The following is a 19,350-nucleotide window of genomic DNA, read 5'->3' on the forward strand; positions in this document are numbered from 1 at the left end:
CACTCTCCTGTGTATTATTATGTGGGTTTTTAGAATTATGTAAAGCCTAAAGAAGGTATTTTAACAATTCCCAAAAGTTTGCACATTTATTATTTCAAGTTAACCATAAGAGCAAGTTCAGACCCACCTCTGAGTTATATGTTTTTGGCTCCCTGCGGCTGGCACCTTGCCGTTAGAGCACTCAAAAAAAAAAGTTGCAGTGTCTGCACATGTGACAGTTGGAAGAAGTGAGCTGTACTAGAACAACTTACTACCGCCCCTATTCATTTCTCATAGGGCTGCCACAGTACCTGTAGTGTTTTCAGCCCAAAGGTTATCACTTGAATTACAAACTTTTTTTCCTCTAAGACTGGGGTCCCTAACACCCGGTCCTAGAGTGCCACGGCTCTGGCTGGTGCACCCCCTAGCGGGGTCAGAAGAAGGATCCCGCTTGGCGGGGCGTACCGGCCAGAGCCAAGGACCCTGTCTCCAGTACGGGAGTGTGTGCGGGTACTGGCATCATGACGTCACTCTGGGGGAAGTTTCATCTCCTTTAAGTGAGACACGGCTCCCCGCGCATGCACGGTCGGGAGTCCATGTATTTAGTGGTCTGCAAGCTCCAAAAGGTTGGGGACCACTGCTCTAAGATATACCTTGGAACTTGTGAAAAGCCTGCAACCTATAGGGAAAGAAATATAGGAAATTCATAAAGCAGCATGGTTTCCCAAACAGCTGTTAGATGCTGCTAAGATGATGAAATTCACACTAGAATATGTTAAAGTGGAACTAAACTAAAAAAGGAAATAAAAAAAGATATGGTAAATGTAAAATTTCGAAAAGGGGGCAAAAAATTTATTCGCAAATGCAAGAAACCTACATGTCTGTTACCAATTTTTCCTTTCTTCCCATTTTTATACTAATCTATGCATATGGAATGAGAGATTTGATACCTCATACAGTATATGACATAACTCCCATGTACGTGCGCTGGATGCTGGCCGCAGGAGTTGTGTCATTTCAGCCTGGCCAATCTATATGGCTAAAGATCCTGAGCTTAAAAGGACAGGTGTAATTTAAAACATTGTGATCAGGCAGGTGACTTTGTTCTATGTTTACTTTTATTCTACTCTGAAGACTGCTTTTTGAATACTTGTAGCAGTCACCCAGTCTAGTGATCATGTTATTTTGTAGCTGCTAGTGGCATAAATCACTCCATCTTCCTCCTACATAGCACATGTATGGTATAAAGTACATCATTTTATTGTGCTTATTTATCCTTCTGTGAACAAAAATGCTTTTGAGCTGCCAGAAATGACGAGCCACCAATGTAAATGAGAAAGCAGAAGCTAAGGTAAATAAATATAGCTGTTATATTTTACAATGCAAATGTTTGTGCTGGCACCAGTACACAGAGCAGAGTAGTTAACTTAGCTGAACATCTTGAGTCTGATTATACGACTGCTGAACTACTGCTTAACAATGCCATAAAAATAAAAGCAGAAGAGTAAATCTGGCAGGTGCATAGCAGCTCAGAAAGAAAAGAAATACAGGGTTCTGTCTGGGATACAAAGAACAAAGTACACCATTGTCACATCTCAGCTCCATCAATGCCTGCATCTACCTATTGAACACATCCACTTATTTGGCAGGAATTGTGGTTTTTATTTACAACTAACCTCAGGTTTCTTTTATTATTGGCTTGTTATAGCTTCCCTTTTATAACATTTAAAGCTAGGCAAACCTATTCTAAGATCTACATGTATCTGTATAAACATTTTTCTCACTTTCCACTACCCCAATATAAATGGCGCAGGGACACATGTCTCATTGGCATTTATTTTTGTACTTTATTTTTGTTGACTGAAATCCAAAAATTCACATACCATGTTTTTATTATCAAATCTCTCCTTTATAGGATTGTACTACACTACTAAAGTTCATCTGCAGGTGGTATGTCTGATAAAATAGGCAAATGTAGATTTTTGGTTTTGGGCCAAATCAGGAAATGGTCTATGTGTGGGAGATTTGATACTTCGTACAATATATGGCACAGTTATAAGAATATTATAAACTATTGCCTTTTACAATTATCCACCCAATTAAGTTTTAAAAATAGCTTACCTCAAGCCATTCCAGTAATTCAGCTATCTCCAGACCAATAAATCGAGTATTTTGCACAGCAATTGCATAGTGTACATGGGCTGATGTTCGCCAATCAGCAATGATAACATTGACTTGCTTTTTACTTGACTTAAAAGTAGAAGCCATCCTTGGGACCCAAGATTCCATGTATCCATCAATCTAAAATCACGTCATCAGAAAATATCGGAGAAGAATTAATATAGCCTGTTTTGCACTAAACATCTTATAAAGACATACGTTTTGCAGTTGTGCTGCCGAGATTCATTCTATTATGTGACATGAATAGTTTTGTATTTTACGGATAGAAAAAAGAGTATAAATTAGAGATAAGCAAACCCCCTAAAATTTGCTTCCAGGACATTTTCCAAACACTTGGTTCTGCAGAAATAAAACATTTAGGTTTATAATTGTCACACTTTAGGCTTTGCATATACACATTTTACAATATGTCATGCTGACACGAATGGGTTTCTTAAGTACTATGCATTTTGCCTGCAGTCCATAATGAAGCAAATGGCATGGATTTGCATTTATTGTAAATGAGCCCCGAGGCTGATTGTCTTTGAGATTGCGAGAATATTTATTCACTGAAAGACTAACAATTGCAAAAGAATTCCTTTCTTTGTACAAACACATACACACATCATTCAGGTTCTACAATATATATGAATATTAATACAATTTGTTTTGTTAGTTTTCAAATTAGTTTAAATAAACAAATTGAAATCAAATAAGTTTGAATAAACAGTACCATGCAGGTATTGTACTAGATAACAGACAGCAGTCAATGGAGGAGTCACTGTTCTGATGGCTCATTCTGCTTCAGTAAACAATAAACTTATTTTTAGCATAGCTGAAATGTTCAAGCTATTGACATGAATAGGAGAATGGTGCCTTATCTGCTGGCTGGATATAAAACCACCAAAAAGGAAACATTGGTCAATACTTTTATACTTGACTATCTGACTTTAGTAAATACAGGTAGTCCCTGAGTTAAGGAAATCCAACATCTTAGATATGAACGGGCTTCCCCGCTCGCTCGTGTGCAGTATGAAGGCTTTCTTTGGGGGGGGGGGGCAATTTGCATGGCTTGCAGAAGAAATCTTTTGCTAAACACGGCTGAGGTTGTGGGTGATCCTAGGGGGTGAGCTCTTTCTGCAGCCTCTTGTAACTTTTTAATGACCAAGACAAACTCTTTTTCTTTTTGCATATTTTAACTCACATTCACTCATTACCTCAATAACTCACAGTGAGGATTTTATACAGTGTCTGACACCACTCTGCCTAATAATATGTTAAGACAAGCATCTGTCCTAATAGCATTTATTAAAATAATGTAGCCGTTCCGACTTATATACAAATTCATCTTAAGAACAAACCTACAGTCTCTATTTCATATGTAATCCAGGGACTACCTGTAGTCCCTGGGTTACAAACTACAGATGGAATAGAATTTCTTTCTTCATACACACAGACTATACAGTTACTATAAGTCAAATAATTTTCCTAAATTTGAATAGACCATACTATTCAGGATTAATACCAACAGACAGAAACCTATATGGAGCAGGACGTAGGTGTAACATCGGGAAGAACAGACAAATTACCTTATTTTTGCAATGCATCCAACAGAGGAACATTGTTACAAACACTACATATCTTCAAATATTATTATTAGGTAAAAACAAAAGTATTTCAAGTATGTCAATAGAATTTATGATATGGAAAAGTATTTAGAAGAGCTAATAATAAGAAGGTGGAGTTTAAAGGCAATGGGTAGCAAGAAGGCCAAAGGTTTTACTATCAGAGACAAACAGACATGCAGACTGTGGCAAAAGCCTCAAGTCATTTTGATTCATATTTTTAACTGCATATTAATTCGTTTTTCTTGTCACATAAAATGGACATTAAACTGCTAAAATCCTCTAAATCATATGAAATATTGATCTATTGTAATAAGTAATTTTTAACGCCTATCTCAAACAGATTCTTTTCCTGCTCTCCTCAATACATAATTCATTGAAACTCTTATTTAATACCAGCCTAAATTCAGCAGTATTACCAAGGAAAAAGGAAACGGTTTGGGTTAAGTTTATTTTATTATTATATTTAAATCTTTCCTATTCATATATACACTACTTTCTTTTTATTCCATGAAATTATGTTCCCATAGGTTATCTACTTGCTACTGTATTCATTTAAATATTTTAAAGCTTTCCTATAGAGTTTAAATCCTTATTCAAATTGACACATTTCTATCATGAACATGAATTTAATAAAGTTTGTTTTTCTAAAATACTTTTTATTTGTAGCCACCATGTTTCACTGATTAAATGTTATCATCTTTGGTCACTATTGTTCAAATGCTTCATAAAAAGACCCACAAATCTGTGTGCTTCACATTTTTACCATTATTTGAACTTTAAGGGGTATATTTAAAAATACTTTGCATAGTGATTTGTTCAACAAAAGTGATTGTTACTATTTTCTAAGTACATTAAGCAACATCTACAAGTAAGGTCAATTTTTTTTAAAATCTTTTAAAGTTGTACGAATCGGTTGAACACATATTCTTGATTTAAATGTGAAGGGTGCTGTTGGGCATAATAGGTAGGTAGCAGAATCAAAGGGACTACAGGGGTATTAATCATAAAAGGACAAATGAACTGTTTTGTACTTGAAAGATTTAACATGAAATGGGAAAATGTACTTATAAGGTAATAATTTGAGATGGGAAAACACAATTTAATACGGTTCAAAGGAATAAACTAAATAATGGTGAATGTACATGTAATGTATTACCTTGAGTTGGGGGAATGTATTTTAATGTTGTTAATGGTATTAGATGGGCAAATGTACTAAGAGGTGTACAACAAAGTGTTAGGGAAAAAAAAGAAGTAAAAAAGAAGAGGAAGGAGGGAAAAGGGGGTGCTGAAAGTAAATAGGGAGTTTAATGTATTTACATATTTGTCCCTTTAGGACTCCCTGGGTGCTCTTTTATTCATTTTCTTCATGTCAGTTGTAACTTGAATTTTCAAACATTGAAACGTCCACCAGTGGTTTGCAGTAGTAGTTGGATTTCCTCCAAGGACTGGATCCTCACCATTCCTGTAACAGTGTTGTGTGGTTTTTGCTAAAAGGGAAAGGATGTAGCTTCTTTCCCTTATAGCAAAAACCAGACCCCTATATACCCTCAATGGCTTTTGGATAGGATAAGGATACATTGGTAAAATTCCAAGTTCTTATCTGAGCAGGGAAAAAGAGGGATTCTGATTGGCTGCCAGGGATTAGTGCACTTTGCACTTTGCTGCCTTGAAAAAACCTGATTATGTACACATAGTACTCCCTAGTATAATGTTTTAACAAGGACGTGTTTATTGATATTCCATGAGCAGTAACATAGATTAATAATTAAGGTTAATTGCTTTGGCTTGAAGCCCTGCTTGCTAATCACATGGAAGTTATTGAATACATTATATTTTCTCTCCCTTTGTTAACCTGTATTCATGGGTGAACAAATCCTAAATAAATCCTAAGTTATTTATGTATGACTCCTTTCACTAAATACAGACAGCCTACATTTACCATGCACAGCTCTCTGGCTACTAATTTTAATTTATTCTCCAGTCAGATATCACAAGAACCTCTACCTGTAATTACAGCGTGTTGGATTTCTGCTCAATAAATCAGGGACGGTGTTGCTATTCAGGTTTAGGCTCAGAATAAAATTGGCCTTAACATTGCTAAAGCAGATCATGTTTGATTTGTTTAAAAATTCAAAGTTTCAGCCCAAGCTCCCTACACAGCAAAACCCCAATGCCCCCAATATATAAGTGGCTGGGAGACTAGCAGGGGACTTTGAAATTTCTGTACTGTAACCTATTTAGCTTTTCTACTGGGGACTGGAAGTTGTGTTGGGATTAGGTGGGTTAAAGAGAAACCTGTGTGTGAGCTCTGGACTGTTAACTCTTACTTGACCACTCCATCTATAAGCCTGCAATGCTGAGAAAAATACTGAACATTTCTTCTGCTGCTCTTTGGTGCAACAATTGGTGTTAAGAGTGATGCCGGTTTATTCTATCATTATTGTAGATTCCAGGAAAAAAATATGCAATACATTTTGTGTGTGCTTTTTGATTTGCAATAACAACGTTTGTACAGTTGCACACTGTGGAAATTACAGAAAGGTAACATTGTTAGAAATTGTTTCTGTCATCATTCTGTAATCCCCACAAATTGCATTACACGGTATGCTTGGTCATTAGAGTAGTGAGAGTATAGTTGTAAATGGGAATTTTTACCTAGCTGACATTTCTGTCACTGTGATATTGATGTTACTGTTCTAACTTCAGCAATGATCCAGTGATGTGTAAAGTGTCCCACGGTATGTCATTCCCACATATCTAAACAACGATGACAAAGTTCACATAATCTTTGTTTAGATTTGTTCAGCCAGTCACACACAGCTATCCCCAGCTTCCTTGGCTTGGATGAATGAGAAGAACGTTGTCCATGCAAACTGAGCTGCTGTCACTGTTAGAGAGAAAAGCAGTGGTGCAGGTCGTGGAGCAGCTTTGTGCAGGATCTGAAACTCCCAGCATTGGAATGAAAGGTCATGGAACAAATTACACATCGCTGGATACTTCAAAGGTAGGTATTAGTAGGGGATATCTGTGGTAGATTGATTTCTAGGGATGGTTAACCATTACTGAAAATTTGTAAGGGGTACTATTCTTTCCCTAAGGTGAGGGGATGAAATTCTGGGAATAAACTTAATAAAAGGGGGTTCCATATTCCAAATAGGCTCTCAACCTGCAGACCTCCACAACGTTGGGATCAAGTCCTCTCCCCCAATGTTGGCCCTTGTTACCACTGGGTGCAGGCAGGGGTCTGGTTTTTGCCAGTAGGGAAGGTGCTACAAACTTTTTTCCCCTTTTCTTTATTGGCAAACTAGTTTATTCAAGGGTAAAATTTTAAAAAGAGGAAGTTCCCAACACTATTTTTTTAATGTTTTATTGAGGTTGAAAGTATAATAATATACAAGATGGTTATAGGAAACCGGTTATAAGAAATTTGTAAATAGAGTAACAAAGAATAACAATGTCTAAACCAACTGAACATAACTTTTTAGGTTCATAAGTGTTTGACATTTACACAATTTAAGTTCTCTATTTCTATATGTGTGACCATATTTTAATGTATAGACTTGTATATTTTGTATTTTGTCATATCACACAATTTTCACATCTGACAAGTACACTCACATACACAATCATGTAATTTTTTTTAAATTGTTGTAACTTTTTATGAAGATTTTGAAAAAAATACACAAGTTTTTTTTTTTATATTACACAAGAAGCCTATCCTGTTCTTACTGCCCAATAACATTTTTAACAGTGGGCATCCAAGAGTGGTAAGGCCTGCAGATCTGAACAAGCCCTAAAGCCTTTAACCTCCTGGGTGGTTCATTTCTGTCCAGATTTATATGCCAAAAAGCCTATATTTTTTACAGTAAAATATATTAGTATGAATATATTAAAGTTTGAAACACAAAATCATGTCAAAGTAATAAATTAAATAAATAAAAAAAATGTAATTAATTTTTAAAATAAATTAAAAATAAATAAATATTATACTCATACTATCATATTTTACTGTAAAATAATTTTTTTATGAAAGACAATGTACTGCTTTTACACATATAAATCCAATGAATTGCATTCAATACAGTTATTTTGTATTGCATGCTATAGAATAGATAGGAGTTATTTGAGTGGAGTCAGGAGTCATTTGAGGAACTTTTAAGTATAAAGGCAGTCAGGAGCAGATGGTTAGAAAAATTCAATACTTACATTTTTTTTAGTTTTTTTAATTATTTTGTATTGACAGCAATACAAATAGATTTGAAATTCCCGCCGCGCCCCAACGCAACGGCCGCACACACCGACATCACCAGGAACTCCCGGTGACTCATGCAGAGGACACTGGCCGGAGGAAGCAAAAGGACAGAGATTGTGAAGGAGGACTCTGGCGGATCAGAAAAGGTTGTATTTAATATTGAATTTCACTGTTTTAGCTACCACGAGTGTGACTCAGGAGGTTAAAATTGATAGTTGAGACAATCGTCTCTTATATATTGTCTGTATAAGGAAACTATGAGAATAGCCATGGTCTGTATGCATTCTCCATCTGTTTTGTTTCCAGGATATGCTCTGCCTTAACATTTCTTTTAGACATAGTCATACAAAGATATTGAATAACATGCTTATATAGTAAGGTTGTAAATGGTCTGGAAGTAAAGGCTTTTTTTTTTTTTAATCAATAGTTAATGACAAAGTTTGCTTCCCATCCTTTCCCAGAAAACTGTGTGCTTGAAATATACATTCATTATTCATGTGACTTTCCTGGAAAAATATCTCTACCGTCAATAGAGAGTTTGCTTTTGTTTAATTCATACATGCCCCCACCTTAACAACAAACAAAAACGGCACAGTATAAAGTACTTTTACATAATCCAATCTAAATAAATATTACCTACATGTCAGTGACTTTATTAAGGCAGTCTAACTGCCACAAATATTTGCTGTCTTCATGAGACAATCTCCTATACACATGTACTATAAATGAATCCAGATGTATTAATATACATTAAGCAGTGAGACCTAGTTTTACCTTGAAAACAAACAAAGACAGAGACAGAGAAAGAATAAAATGTAAATTTCTTTTGTTAAGCACGCTGCATTGGCATATAGAAGATCAGTAATTTGGACTGGCAGGCGGTGGTGGTAATGGGGAACATACACGAGACATATATTTTTGTACATCATTTTTATTGTGGAGAATAACAGTAGCACAACTAAACTCCTTTATGGTCCAGCTGTGAACCAGGTAGGTAGACTGATAAGGAAAAAGTAATATAACACTGACACACCAAATTATTAAATACAATACAATACTACAGCCAAAAAATCATTGATTTTAACTGTGGGGGACTGTTGGACCAGAAGGAGAGGTTGACAATGAGAAATGAGAAAAGAGAAAGCATTTTAAATGTTAACTCAGTCAGGAGTCATTTGAGGATCTTTAAAGTATAAAGGCAGTCAGGAGCAGATGGTTAGAAAAATTCAATAATTACATTTTTTTAGTTCTTTTAATTTTCAATTTCATGCCAAAATAAAGCATCAACTAACTTAAGTTGTTTCCTAACTCCTGATTTCCTTAACACATTTCATATTTAAATTTGAAACACTTGTTATTACTCCTTGATAGAGAGAAGCTACTAGTTCACCTGAACGTACTTAATTTGGGTACATTTTATCTGCATTTATCTATGACTTATGAAATAATTTTGCTGAAAAGTTAGACATCTCAAATATTTAAATAATAAAAATTCTGTTAAAAACATAAAAAAATATAAAAATAAATTATACATAGCACATGGGTAAGGTTCGAAAATGAGAATTCTTTATTTTAGCTTTTATCTGTAATATGGTATTGAGGGATTCAAATTAAGTTAACAAATTCAAGTTTGGTATCCAATTTTTTTAATCCCCAAGTGGTTAAAAATAAAATTTTTGGATTTTTTTTATTAAAATGATTGCCAAAAAAACAAATGGTCATATAGCATAAAACTGTAATAGTACTTACAGGTTTTTCTCCTTATTTATGAGTGTGTGTGTGTCTGTTGATAAGAAATGTATCTATACTTCATAGAGTGCTCTGAGAAAATCACAAATTCTTAGCAAAAGACATTACAACTTACTGTGAAACCAATAGTACAAGAAATGTATTTTTGTAATTGAAGCCAAAATCAACAATATCAACATTTATCAGCCATAAAACATGGTTTAAACAAGTCACTCTCGTTCAGGGTTTCTCTGAAGTTTGCTAGGGGGTTCCTAAAATTGTGGCTGATTAACCTCACATTTTATGATGCCAGCATTGTTCTGGCACCAAAACCAAAACATGATGCCAATGATGTTTTCAGGTGTCTTTTAAGTTATTCTAGCCACCGCTGTGGGAGAACCCTCATCCACCAGACACCAATTTAAGTGACTTAAATGTTGATGCCCCAACCACTGCTTTTAATAAAGGTAACTAGAGTCCTGAAAATTATTTTAAGGGTTTCTCAGGCATAAAAAGGTTGAGAAGGGCTGGTTTAAACTATACTTTTGCCAATGTAACACTAAAGTGAAATATATACATGCGGAAGAAGGTGGTTACATTTTTAGAATATTTATAGCAAAGACAAAAAACAGCTTGAATAGCATTTGTCAAAAAATTATGCTTGTGTTTTAAAAGTGTCTATGACATGAGGACAGTTATTGGTGAAAGTGAACGGTTTAAAATGCAGTTTAAATGTGAAATGTAATGCATATCAAAGCTCCTGCATGGTTATATCATACTGTGAGGAACACAGGGACAACCTCACCAGTATGCTGTTACATCATTGTCCAGTAGAGGGGTGGGAAAGGTTTTTGAGGTTAACACGCTGGCCTTTGGAGCAGTAGGTCACAGGTTCTAATCCCAGGCTGAGACTCTATCTGCATGGAGTTTGTATTTCCTCCCTATATCTGCGTGGGTTTCCTCCGGGTACTCTGGTTTCCTCCCACATACCAAAAAACACGCAGTTAAGTTAATCGACTTTTTTCAAAATTTGTCCTTAAACTACGTTAATGGCATATGACTATGGTAGGGACATTAGTTTGTGAGCTCCTTTGAGGGACAGTTAGTGATATGACTATGGGCTTTATAAAGTGCTGCGTAATATGTAGGCACTATATAAAAAATGGCTAGTAATAATAGGTAGCGTAGGCTACAGTAAAGGCATAAACCTGCCTGTTTTATCTTACAAGGTTGTTGAATAACAAAATATTGCTAGGTAAAATAGTTTACATGTATGTATTTGAACCACATGTTTAGTTGCATGACTGGAGTTCAGCTTTAAACTGCACGAAGAAAAGAGGAGACCTGCTTGTCTATAGCCCAAGTAGAACAATTGGGATAATAGGAATCGTCAGTAAATCGGCTTCATATATATTGTGCCGTAATTTACAGCAACCATTCTAATAACATTCACTCTGATGGTCAGAACTTGGAAGTCATGCAAAAAAACATTTCATAGTTGCAATATAGTAATATTATGCAAGAAAGAAGAAATGCAAAAATGTGTGTATTTAAGGAAAGTAATTTTGTTTGTAGAATTACTATACCTAACATCCAATCACTGTAACAGTTCTATGTTCAGCTTTTTAGATTCTCCAAAGGTAAAGCAGACTATCTGCAGAGCAATATTGTTTTTGGTTTCCTTTGCCAATAATAAGCCTGTGTACAGGATTCTGCCAATTTAGTTATAGAACAGCTGGGATGGATATTTTCTCTTGTAGTTGGCACTTATTGAATGTTACTGCAAAAGACTATATCTGTAAAATCTGCCATCATCATAGGCTCCTTTTCTCTGGTATACTGAGCCTTCACTTAAAGGAAGAAAAACTGGACAGCTTGATAATCCTGTGCACCTGGAATAAGTTAATTGATGTGTTTTTTTTTTTTATTTCAAGTTTTAAATCATTAGGTGTAAATTAAAGTTAATTTATGGCATTGCTAGAGGTGGCATTTATGTATTCTTATTAGGTTGTATAATGAACATCGTTACATAAATATAAAATGTTGTATATGACAAAACATGTTCCCGTGTGTGACTCTTCTCTCCTTCCTTTGGGCACTTGAGGTTTCTTCTACATCTCAAAAACATGGTTAATTGATTTCCACCCAAAAACTGGCCTTGGACTATGTCAATAACATAGATCAAATTATGGAACTGTCAAGGTATATGTGGAGAACCATGGACTGCCTTTTGGTTGCTTAAATATGACCTTTAAGATGAACTACTTCTTATGCCGTTGCCTCTACCAAAAACTATGATAAAGCACATAAGAACCTGATTCCCTAATGAGACACCTCATGACAAACTAATTAATCAGTATAAAGTATTGAACATCCCTTGGCCAGTCTGTAGACCCTAGTCTATCTGTCCTGCTCCACCTGACATGGAGGGGGTACCCGGTAGCCAGGTAAAGTATCTTTCTTAAGACGTTAATTCTGGAGGTACTAGTCACATGATTTTTTTTCTGAGAAAGCATATTCTGTGAAACTCATCAAAAGATTAGTGGGACTGAAATGCACTCCTTGTAAGTTCAATGTTTGTTGAAACATGTACATTTTTTAAGGCTTTTAATACATTATATTTTTAGTATCTATGGTATCGACATATGACTATGGTAGAGGCATAAAAATGTGAGTTCCTCTATCAACTTTGTAAAGTGCTGCATGGTATGTCAGAGCTATAAAAATACTACTACTAATAGGAATAACAATATGGGAAAAACATACAGGTAATATCAAGTGGAAAATCAGATGGTCGATTTTAATTACTACACGGATAGTTTTACTGATAGTATATCAATAGGTCATTAAGGTTAATTAGTTAGCCATCAAAATCATATGTTGAAAAGGCAAAACTGAATAAAATGACAGATTTAAAAGTGTCAACATAAAAAAAAATTATTTTTACTGTGTTATAAAATGGGCAATATAATTGGAAATAAACAGTAAGGCTCCATAGGTGATAAATGGACCCTCTAGGGTTTTCTTGGAAAATCTTTGCTCAGCAGTCTTTTTGTCCTGCTGAAAGACATTTATAGGGATTCATGCATGCAATTAAGAAAGCTTTTGTCCTTGCTGCCTTTCAATGTGCTGTCAAAACAGGCTGTTTAGTTTAATATGTATTCTTCAAGTCTTCATAATGATAATGTAACGCCAGGAAGGCAGTTCTGACATTTGCACACTGTGTATGTATATTTTATATGAAACAAAAGAAACACTTTGTTTTTGAAAATTATAATAGGGGATACACAGAGCATTATGAACTTGATTTAGAATGTAAGCCCACAAGTAAAGTTCCCAAAAGAAGCATTAGGACAATTGTAATCTTTATTGATGTGTATAAATGAAGCAAAAAATGTAGTAAGAACTGGGTAGACCTAACTATCTGAACCGTCATCTGAAACATCTCTGACCTTCTCATGTCCTCTGTAAAGCAGTGCAACTCTTACTGGTTTGTGGCAAAAAACCTCCATATGTGCTGTCCTGCTATACCTGTTCTGAACATGTATACTAAAATACTATAATTATTATTCTCCTTCTCTTCCTGATATTCAACCATTTTATTATACAATTTATTAAAGGACCAAGCTGCAGTTTGACCTTTTGGTTTTGCTTTGGGCTTTTCTGACCAAATGCTGCTTAAGCATGCCTCTTTTTATTTGTGTAGCCTGGTTTATCTTCCAGCAACAGTCCTAATAAATATAGTAGTAATATTGATATTATAACTAGGGATGAGCGAGAATGTCTCTGGCATTCTCGCAAAAATTTCTTCAAACTTCTGATGGATCTGTGAAAGTTCGGCGAATTGATTTAGCGAAACCATCGAAAGGTTGAGGAAATCATTACGATCCCCAGCACTGGAGGTTATTAACCTCTAGTGCCCCGGGATCGCAGTGGATTCTTAGGGCTGCAATCATTCTTGCAGCCCTGGGAATCCTCCTGTTTGCGATCTCCGGCAGTAGAGGTTAATTAACCTCTAGTGCCGTGGATTGTAATGATTTCCTCGACCTTTCGATGGTTTCACGAAATCTGCAGTTCAGTTTCCACAGTCACTGGGCTAATAAGTACAGCCCAGTGACCGTGGGAACTGAACTGCAGATGAACTCTCAATGGAGAAAGCTTTCCTCAGCCAATCAGAGAGCACTAGAGGTTTTGAATGGGGAGACGTGTCCCCATTTAACTCTAGTGCTCGGGATCGCACACTGAGATGTATAGTTAGTATAGTTAGAATGAGTGAACTATAGTTAGAATGGGTTAGTTAGTTAGTTAGGTATACTGTAAAATGGAATATCAAGAACATCATGCTGTCCTAATCTCAAGAGGACTATATTTAAAGTCCATTAGTCCACGCTCAAACCTCTTTTTATTAAAGTACTCTCTAGTTTATTATCCATAGAGAACTTTACTTGTTGTTGTAATGTTGAGGATGTTTCATAGCTTGTCCACGACACTTCTATAGCTCTAACGAGAACCTGGAAAATACCCCCAATATTTATATCCACACAGTTAGAACAGACCTAAAAGTGACAAGGCAGGTGGTAATTGTATAAAATAGGGAGGCAAAACAAGAAAAAAAGACCCAACAGAGGAAGATAAATTCCACAGGTGAAGACCCCATAAGAAAACTGGACATTTTTTGAGCATAGTGAGCATAGTGAGAACTTTGAAACAAGCCATTTAGGTCAATTTGGAAAAACTTTCAGTGAACTAGGGGGGGGGCGACTTTCAACACCAACTGTATACCACATATAATACTGTTTTAACATCTCTATCCAGGTGATTCATGTCTTCATTCATTCACATCTTCAGTCCTGTAAATGAAAGGACTACTCGTATGTGGATTTACCAACACAAGAAATGGGATTATGCAACTAGAACAGGATGATTCCACAACATTCACAAGATTCGTCCTGTTTTTAGAGAATCTGCATTGGCAGAATACATAGTGGCTGGATACTGTATATATTGGGGTATTTTCCTGACACATATTAGAGATTAGACTGAAGCGGCTTGGACAAACCACAAAACATCCTCAACATTACATGAACACATACAGTGTGATACATACATGAATATGAATAACTACTACTAAATATACCATGACCTAGATGAATGAGAACCTTTACACACTCATATCAAAGCTTTTCTTTTTCTATGAATAAAATGTATTCTGTGGGTAGAAACACAAATTTGGTTGGTGGCATTTATATATTCCATGATGCCAACATATGATGCACAGTACAACCTAAAAGCTTCAGCCTAATAAAATTGGCATGTATCAAGAGGTTGATGGAGTATCATGCTATTAACAATCTCAGCTTTCCATGTCACTTACATTCATCTCAGGTACCCTACAAGGTTATGTGTTGTTTGTTCTAAATTGATGAAAGGTGAAATTGGCTGCCAAGGATCACTGCACCGTGAACATCATCACTGTTGTACTATTCAATTCAATTAAATAAGCTTGCTAAAAAGTAAGGAACTGAGTCTCTAAAATTCCTTGTTGCTGGGATGTTATTCCTAGTAAATTTTGCAAGCTCCCATACTTATATATTTAAAATGTGAACATAAAGTAAACATTTTTATTCCAGAAATGGACTCTGCATACCCACATTTACCTACATAAAAAACACATTTTCATGGGTGGCATAGATGTCTTCAAAGGCCAAGCTTATGGTTTACTGAAGGTGTCAGACCGGTGTTTAAAAAAATAAATATTAATGGCTTACAAGCTTTTACTGAAATGTTACATTTGGATAAATATTTTGAGAGTTTGTTCTTGTTTCTAATTATTGAAAGGTTTTAACTAATACATACGTGATAAGAATGCCATCAAATAATTACAAAATCTGATAATTCAGCATTGTAGGTCAACATAACATAATAAAAATGAATAGTCCAATAAAAAAGGAATCAGTGCTTACACTTGCAACACGCATTAGAAATAGGAACCAAAATCAGTCTTAATCTCTTCTGTCTCTGTTATATGGTAATGTGAGTGCCCCATACATTAAGAAGTACAATTGTATCTTATTTTCTGAAATATATAGGCTGCTAACTTCTTTCTGTATATGGAAATTGATAGAATCACTAACCCAGATAAAGTATGCAGCAAGTAAAGTCAGAACTACTAATTTGGATAGCTGTTCATGATCAGTGAAGCAAAATCCTTTAGGGCACTGGACCATCATGGCAGACAGACAACTAGTAGGAATATCAACAATTACAGCCCACACGTTGCCTTAGTACCATTTTATTTAAAAATGTATTTCTAAATTATATGGTGGCCAATGAATGTTTTATCAGATTCATCAGACAGAGTACCTGTAGTAGGCAATTGTTCAATGTGGTTTATTGCTAGGAGTTTCATGAAGTTCATGCAGTCAAACAGTTATTTTAAGACAAGAGCATGTAAGATCCCCAAAATAAAGTTCTTTGTTCCCTCCTGCTCTTTGATATACACTACAGTTCCCAAGCCTTTGGGGGCTGTGATACTGGGTGGCTTTAGTTGATTAGGTCTGGGTTCAGCAACATTACGTGCCAATAAAATGAGGTCAGCTGACTACCTGATTAACCAGGTTGGTCCATCAATGGATTTTTCATCCCTGATGGCTGGATTTATTGGGCTCAAATTTTGAAAGATTAGTTCCGGGAGCTTAGGATAATAGTTTCACACATGGATTGTCCAGACTTTACCACTATTAAGAATCTTTTGAATTACTGTAGAAGACTTTATACAGTGGTCTGACTCTCCCATTATCAATATCAAAATATAAAATCCTGGGGAAACTCGAATGCAACTCAGGATGGAAATAAATGTTGTGACATTGCATAATGATACAACAACAAATGGTATTGTCATCAAAGGTAAAAGTTGTATAGGTAAAGTATTAGGGTGTGTGACTTTTTTTGGCCAGAGTGTGTATATATTGGCATATCAAAATAAGTTCATAAGCAGGATTACAGGTGAAAAAGCAATTCTCGCTTCCTTAGAAGCTACTTAGAATAAGTAGCATCACTTGCTTATGTGTTGATTCAATGAACCTATGTTATGATCAGTTGGGATTCAGACTGTCTAGGGCTTCAACAGGGAGTAATAACAAGCACTTCTGATTAACATAAGCACTTCCTATTTTACATAGTGATTTTCTCACTTGTCTCATGGAGGTAATAACCTCGCATTACTTCTTTGGCATGTCAGCCATATCATAAGTTAACACTGCAGTGAGAGTTATATCAGGTTAGACGAATATTATCTGTTGAAGCCCACTGTCTTCAGGCACAGTACTGTCTGATTATGGCTATTCCTAAAGCTAAAGCCCAATGTCAGTTCCATTCCACCCCTTCCTGCACTCCTACACACAATAAAATAAAAAAGTGCATATGCTTTAAATCTTGATGTACACCATATGGTCACAGGGAAAGTGTTCTCCATCTACAGATTTGAGGGCTTTACAAACTTTAAGGCCTCAATAACACATCGTAACATTAGTAGGTACAGTACACTTTAAGCCCGATGTGCATCAAGAGGCTAAGTAAGGGTTCAATGAAGTTGAATGATGCTGGGATGAATGAGGAGGGCAGAGAGAAAGTACCAGGGCATGAACTTGTATTGCATAAACAACTTTATTTGCAGGAATCAAAAATGTTATTCAATTAAAATAGTTAATTATGGAGTTGGTCTTAAAAAGATATGAGCTATAGGGTTCTATATCTAATATGAATATAAATGCATGCTATAAATATTAAAGTCTATGTAAAGTCCACAACACATTAACATGCGTCTGGTTTGAGGCATGGAAGCAGATTTATTCTAATGTGGTTATCATGGATCATTGCCTCCTTTATGCTTCCTGGAGACATACAGAAAGTTGTGCCAACCCACTGTATAGAAGGGAATGTACCCCCTTCCACAGTTATATTATGGCTCTGGCCACATGCTTCTCCTGTAATCCTACCCAGCAGAAGAGCCTTGTGAAAAAGGTGCTTATGGTCACACGGCCCCCATAGTAAAATGATATAGAAGTATTGTGGCACCGTGTACAATAAATTAAACATATCATGTAAAATAAGTGTTTTGGGATAGAATTCCTGTTAATTTCAGACTTCACATAGGCTTTGCCCCTTAATTAGTGTTTTTTTGATATTAATACAAATGGTGACAATGAAGTATAAATAGGCAGACTGAGAAAAATACCAAGAAGCTGTCAAAAAAATCAAAGTTTATCGAAATAAGCAGATTGCACTGATGGAAAATAATGGCTTGCACCAGGATGAAGGTTTATGATTGTTTATAGCTGTTTTTGATTGCAGTAGATTATGTTTATCTTGGCTGCAATTTCAAGTGGAAAAAATGTCTAGCGTTTATGTATTAATAGACAAAATTCCTGGGAATCAATAACACCCATAAAAATGTTGGGATACTAATTTTAACTTGATCTCTACATTCCTTTTTTTTAGCATTTCTAAATAAAACATGAAACTGCAAAACATTTGTTTTTATATTTTTTACCAAAGCTGAGGATTCTGCATACAACTAATTCCATTTCTGCTGCTTTTACAAATGTAGTCCATTAAATGAGAAGATTCCAAAGAGCGAGACTATTCAGTGCAACAGTCCCAGGTCTATCAATTAATTATTAGTATACCAGAAATGTTATCTTCCTTATAAATGGACCTGCATCACTGCTCTACAAAACTATGTTGCAATGTCTCAATAATTCCGAATCTATCTATGAAAAGTACTCTATAATTAATGATTGGACACAATTATTTCTTACTTTGTTGGTAGGAATATCATTTTGTTACTGTTAAATTTTTTTGATGAGTAGCAAATTGTTTAAGAAATAGAATACACTGCATTTCTTATAATATACTTTCGTTTTGGCCCTTCTAAATACACTTCTGCCTTTTCCAACACTGTACATTTATTTCCCTGTAGTGCTAGTGTTCTTCTACCAAGAGCAATTACTTGCATGTAAGAAGCCTTAAGATTGATGATTGGAGCAGCTCCATTTTCAGGACTGGCAGTTGCTAATCCCATCTAGATTTTAAACCAATTGAAATAAAAAGTACATTGGTTAACATGCCTCTTCTAACTCCAGAGGGTCAGAAAACACACAAGAAAACAATACGCGCTGGGGCCCTTAAGGATGAATATTATATTGTTACACTCTCTCAATATACTGTACACTCAAGAGTAATTCCCTTTTTTTCCTTTAACAGACAGACTTTCATTGTTTGATAGCTCTCTGAAGTCCTTTTTAACACACTAGAAAAATAAAAAGGAAATTGAATGTAATTTGTATTGTCACTGCCAAATCTTTCCAGACAAGAAATCCAAGGAGAGATGGATGCATTGGTGAAAAGGCAGCCCAGAGATTGGGCTATTTAGCTAGCAGCTGTTCTTGCCCTAAACCTTGCCTCCATGCTATACCAAATCCAAGTAACATGATCACATTCTAATCTCTTTGCATTGTAGTCAACATAAAGATGTTATAAGGAAAGGTAGAAACAATATAGTGTGTGGCTAAAGGTATAAAATGGGGCCCTAGGAAATTAGGG

General features: G+C 35.5%; 1 protein-coding gene across 1 annotated transcript in view; it reads right to left on the bottom strand.

The window, feature by feature from the left end:
• The window catches only part of LIPC (lipase C, hepatic type), a gene marked incomplete in the record, with an annotated part of 58,965 nt that overhangs the window by 17,656 nt on the left and 21,959 nt on the right, over positions 1–19,350 (bottom strand). The window contains 1 exon segment of the mRNA XM_072402320.1: positions 2,101–2,280. Within this exon segment, the coding sequence (XP_072258421.1) occupies positions 2,101–2,280 (180 nt within the window).

This window comes from Pyxicephalus adspersus, chromosome 2, assembly GCF_032062135.1.
Source record: "Pyxicephalus adspersus chromosome 2, UCB_Pads_2.0, whole genome shotgun sequence".
NCBI lineage: Eukaryota > Metazoa > Chordata > Amphibia > Anura > Pyxicephalidae > Pyxicephalus > Pyxicephalus adspersus.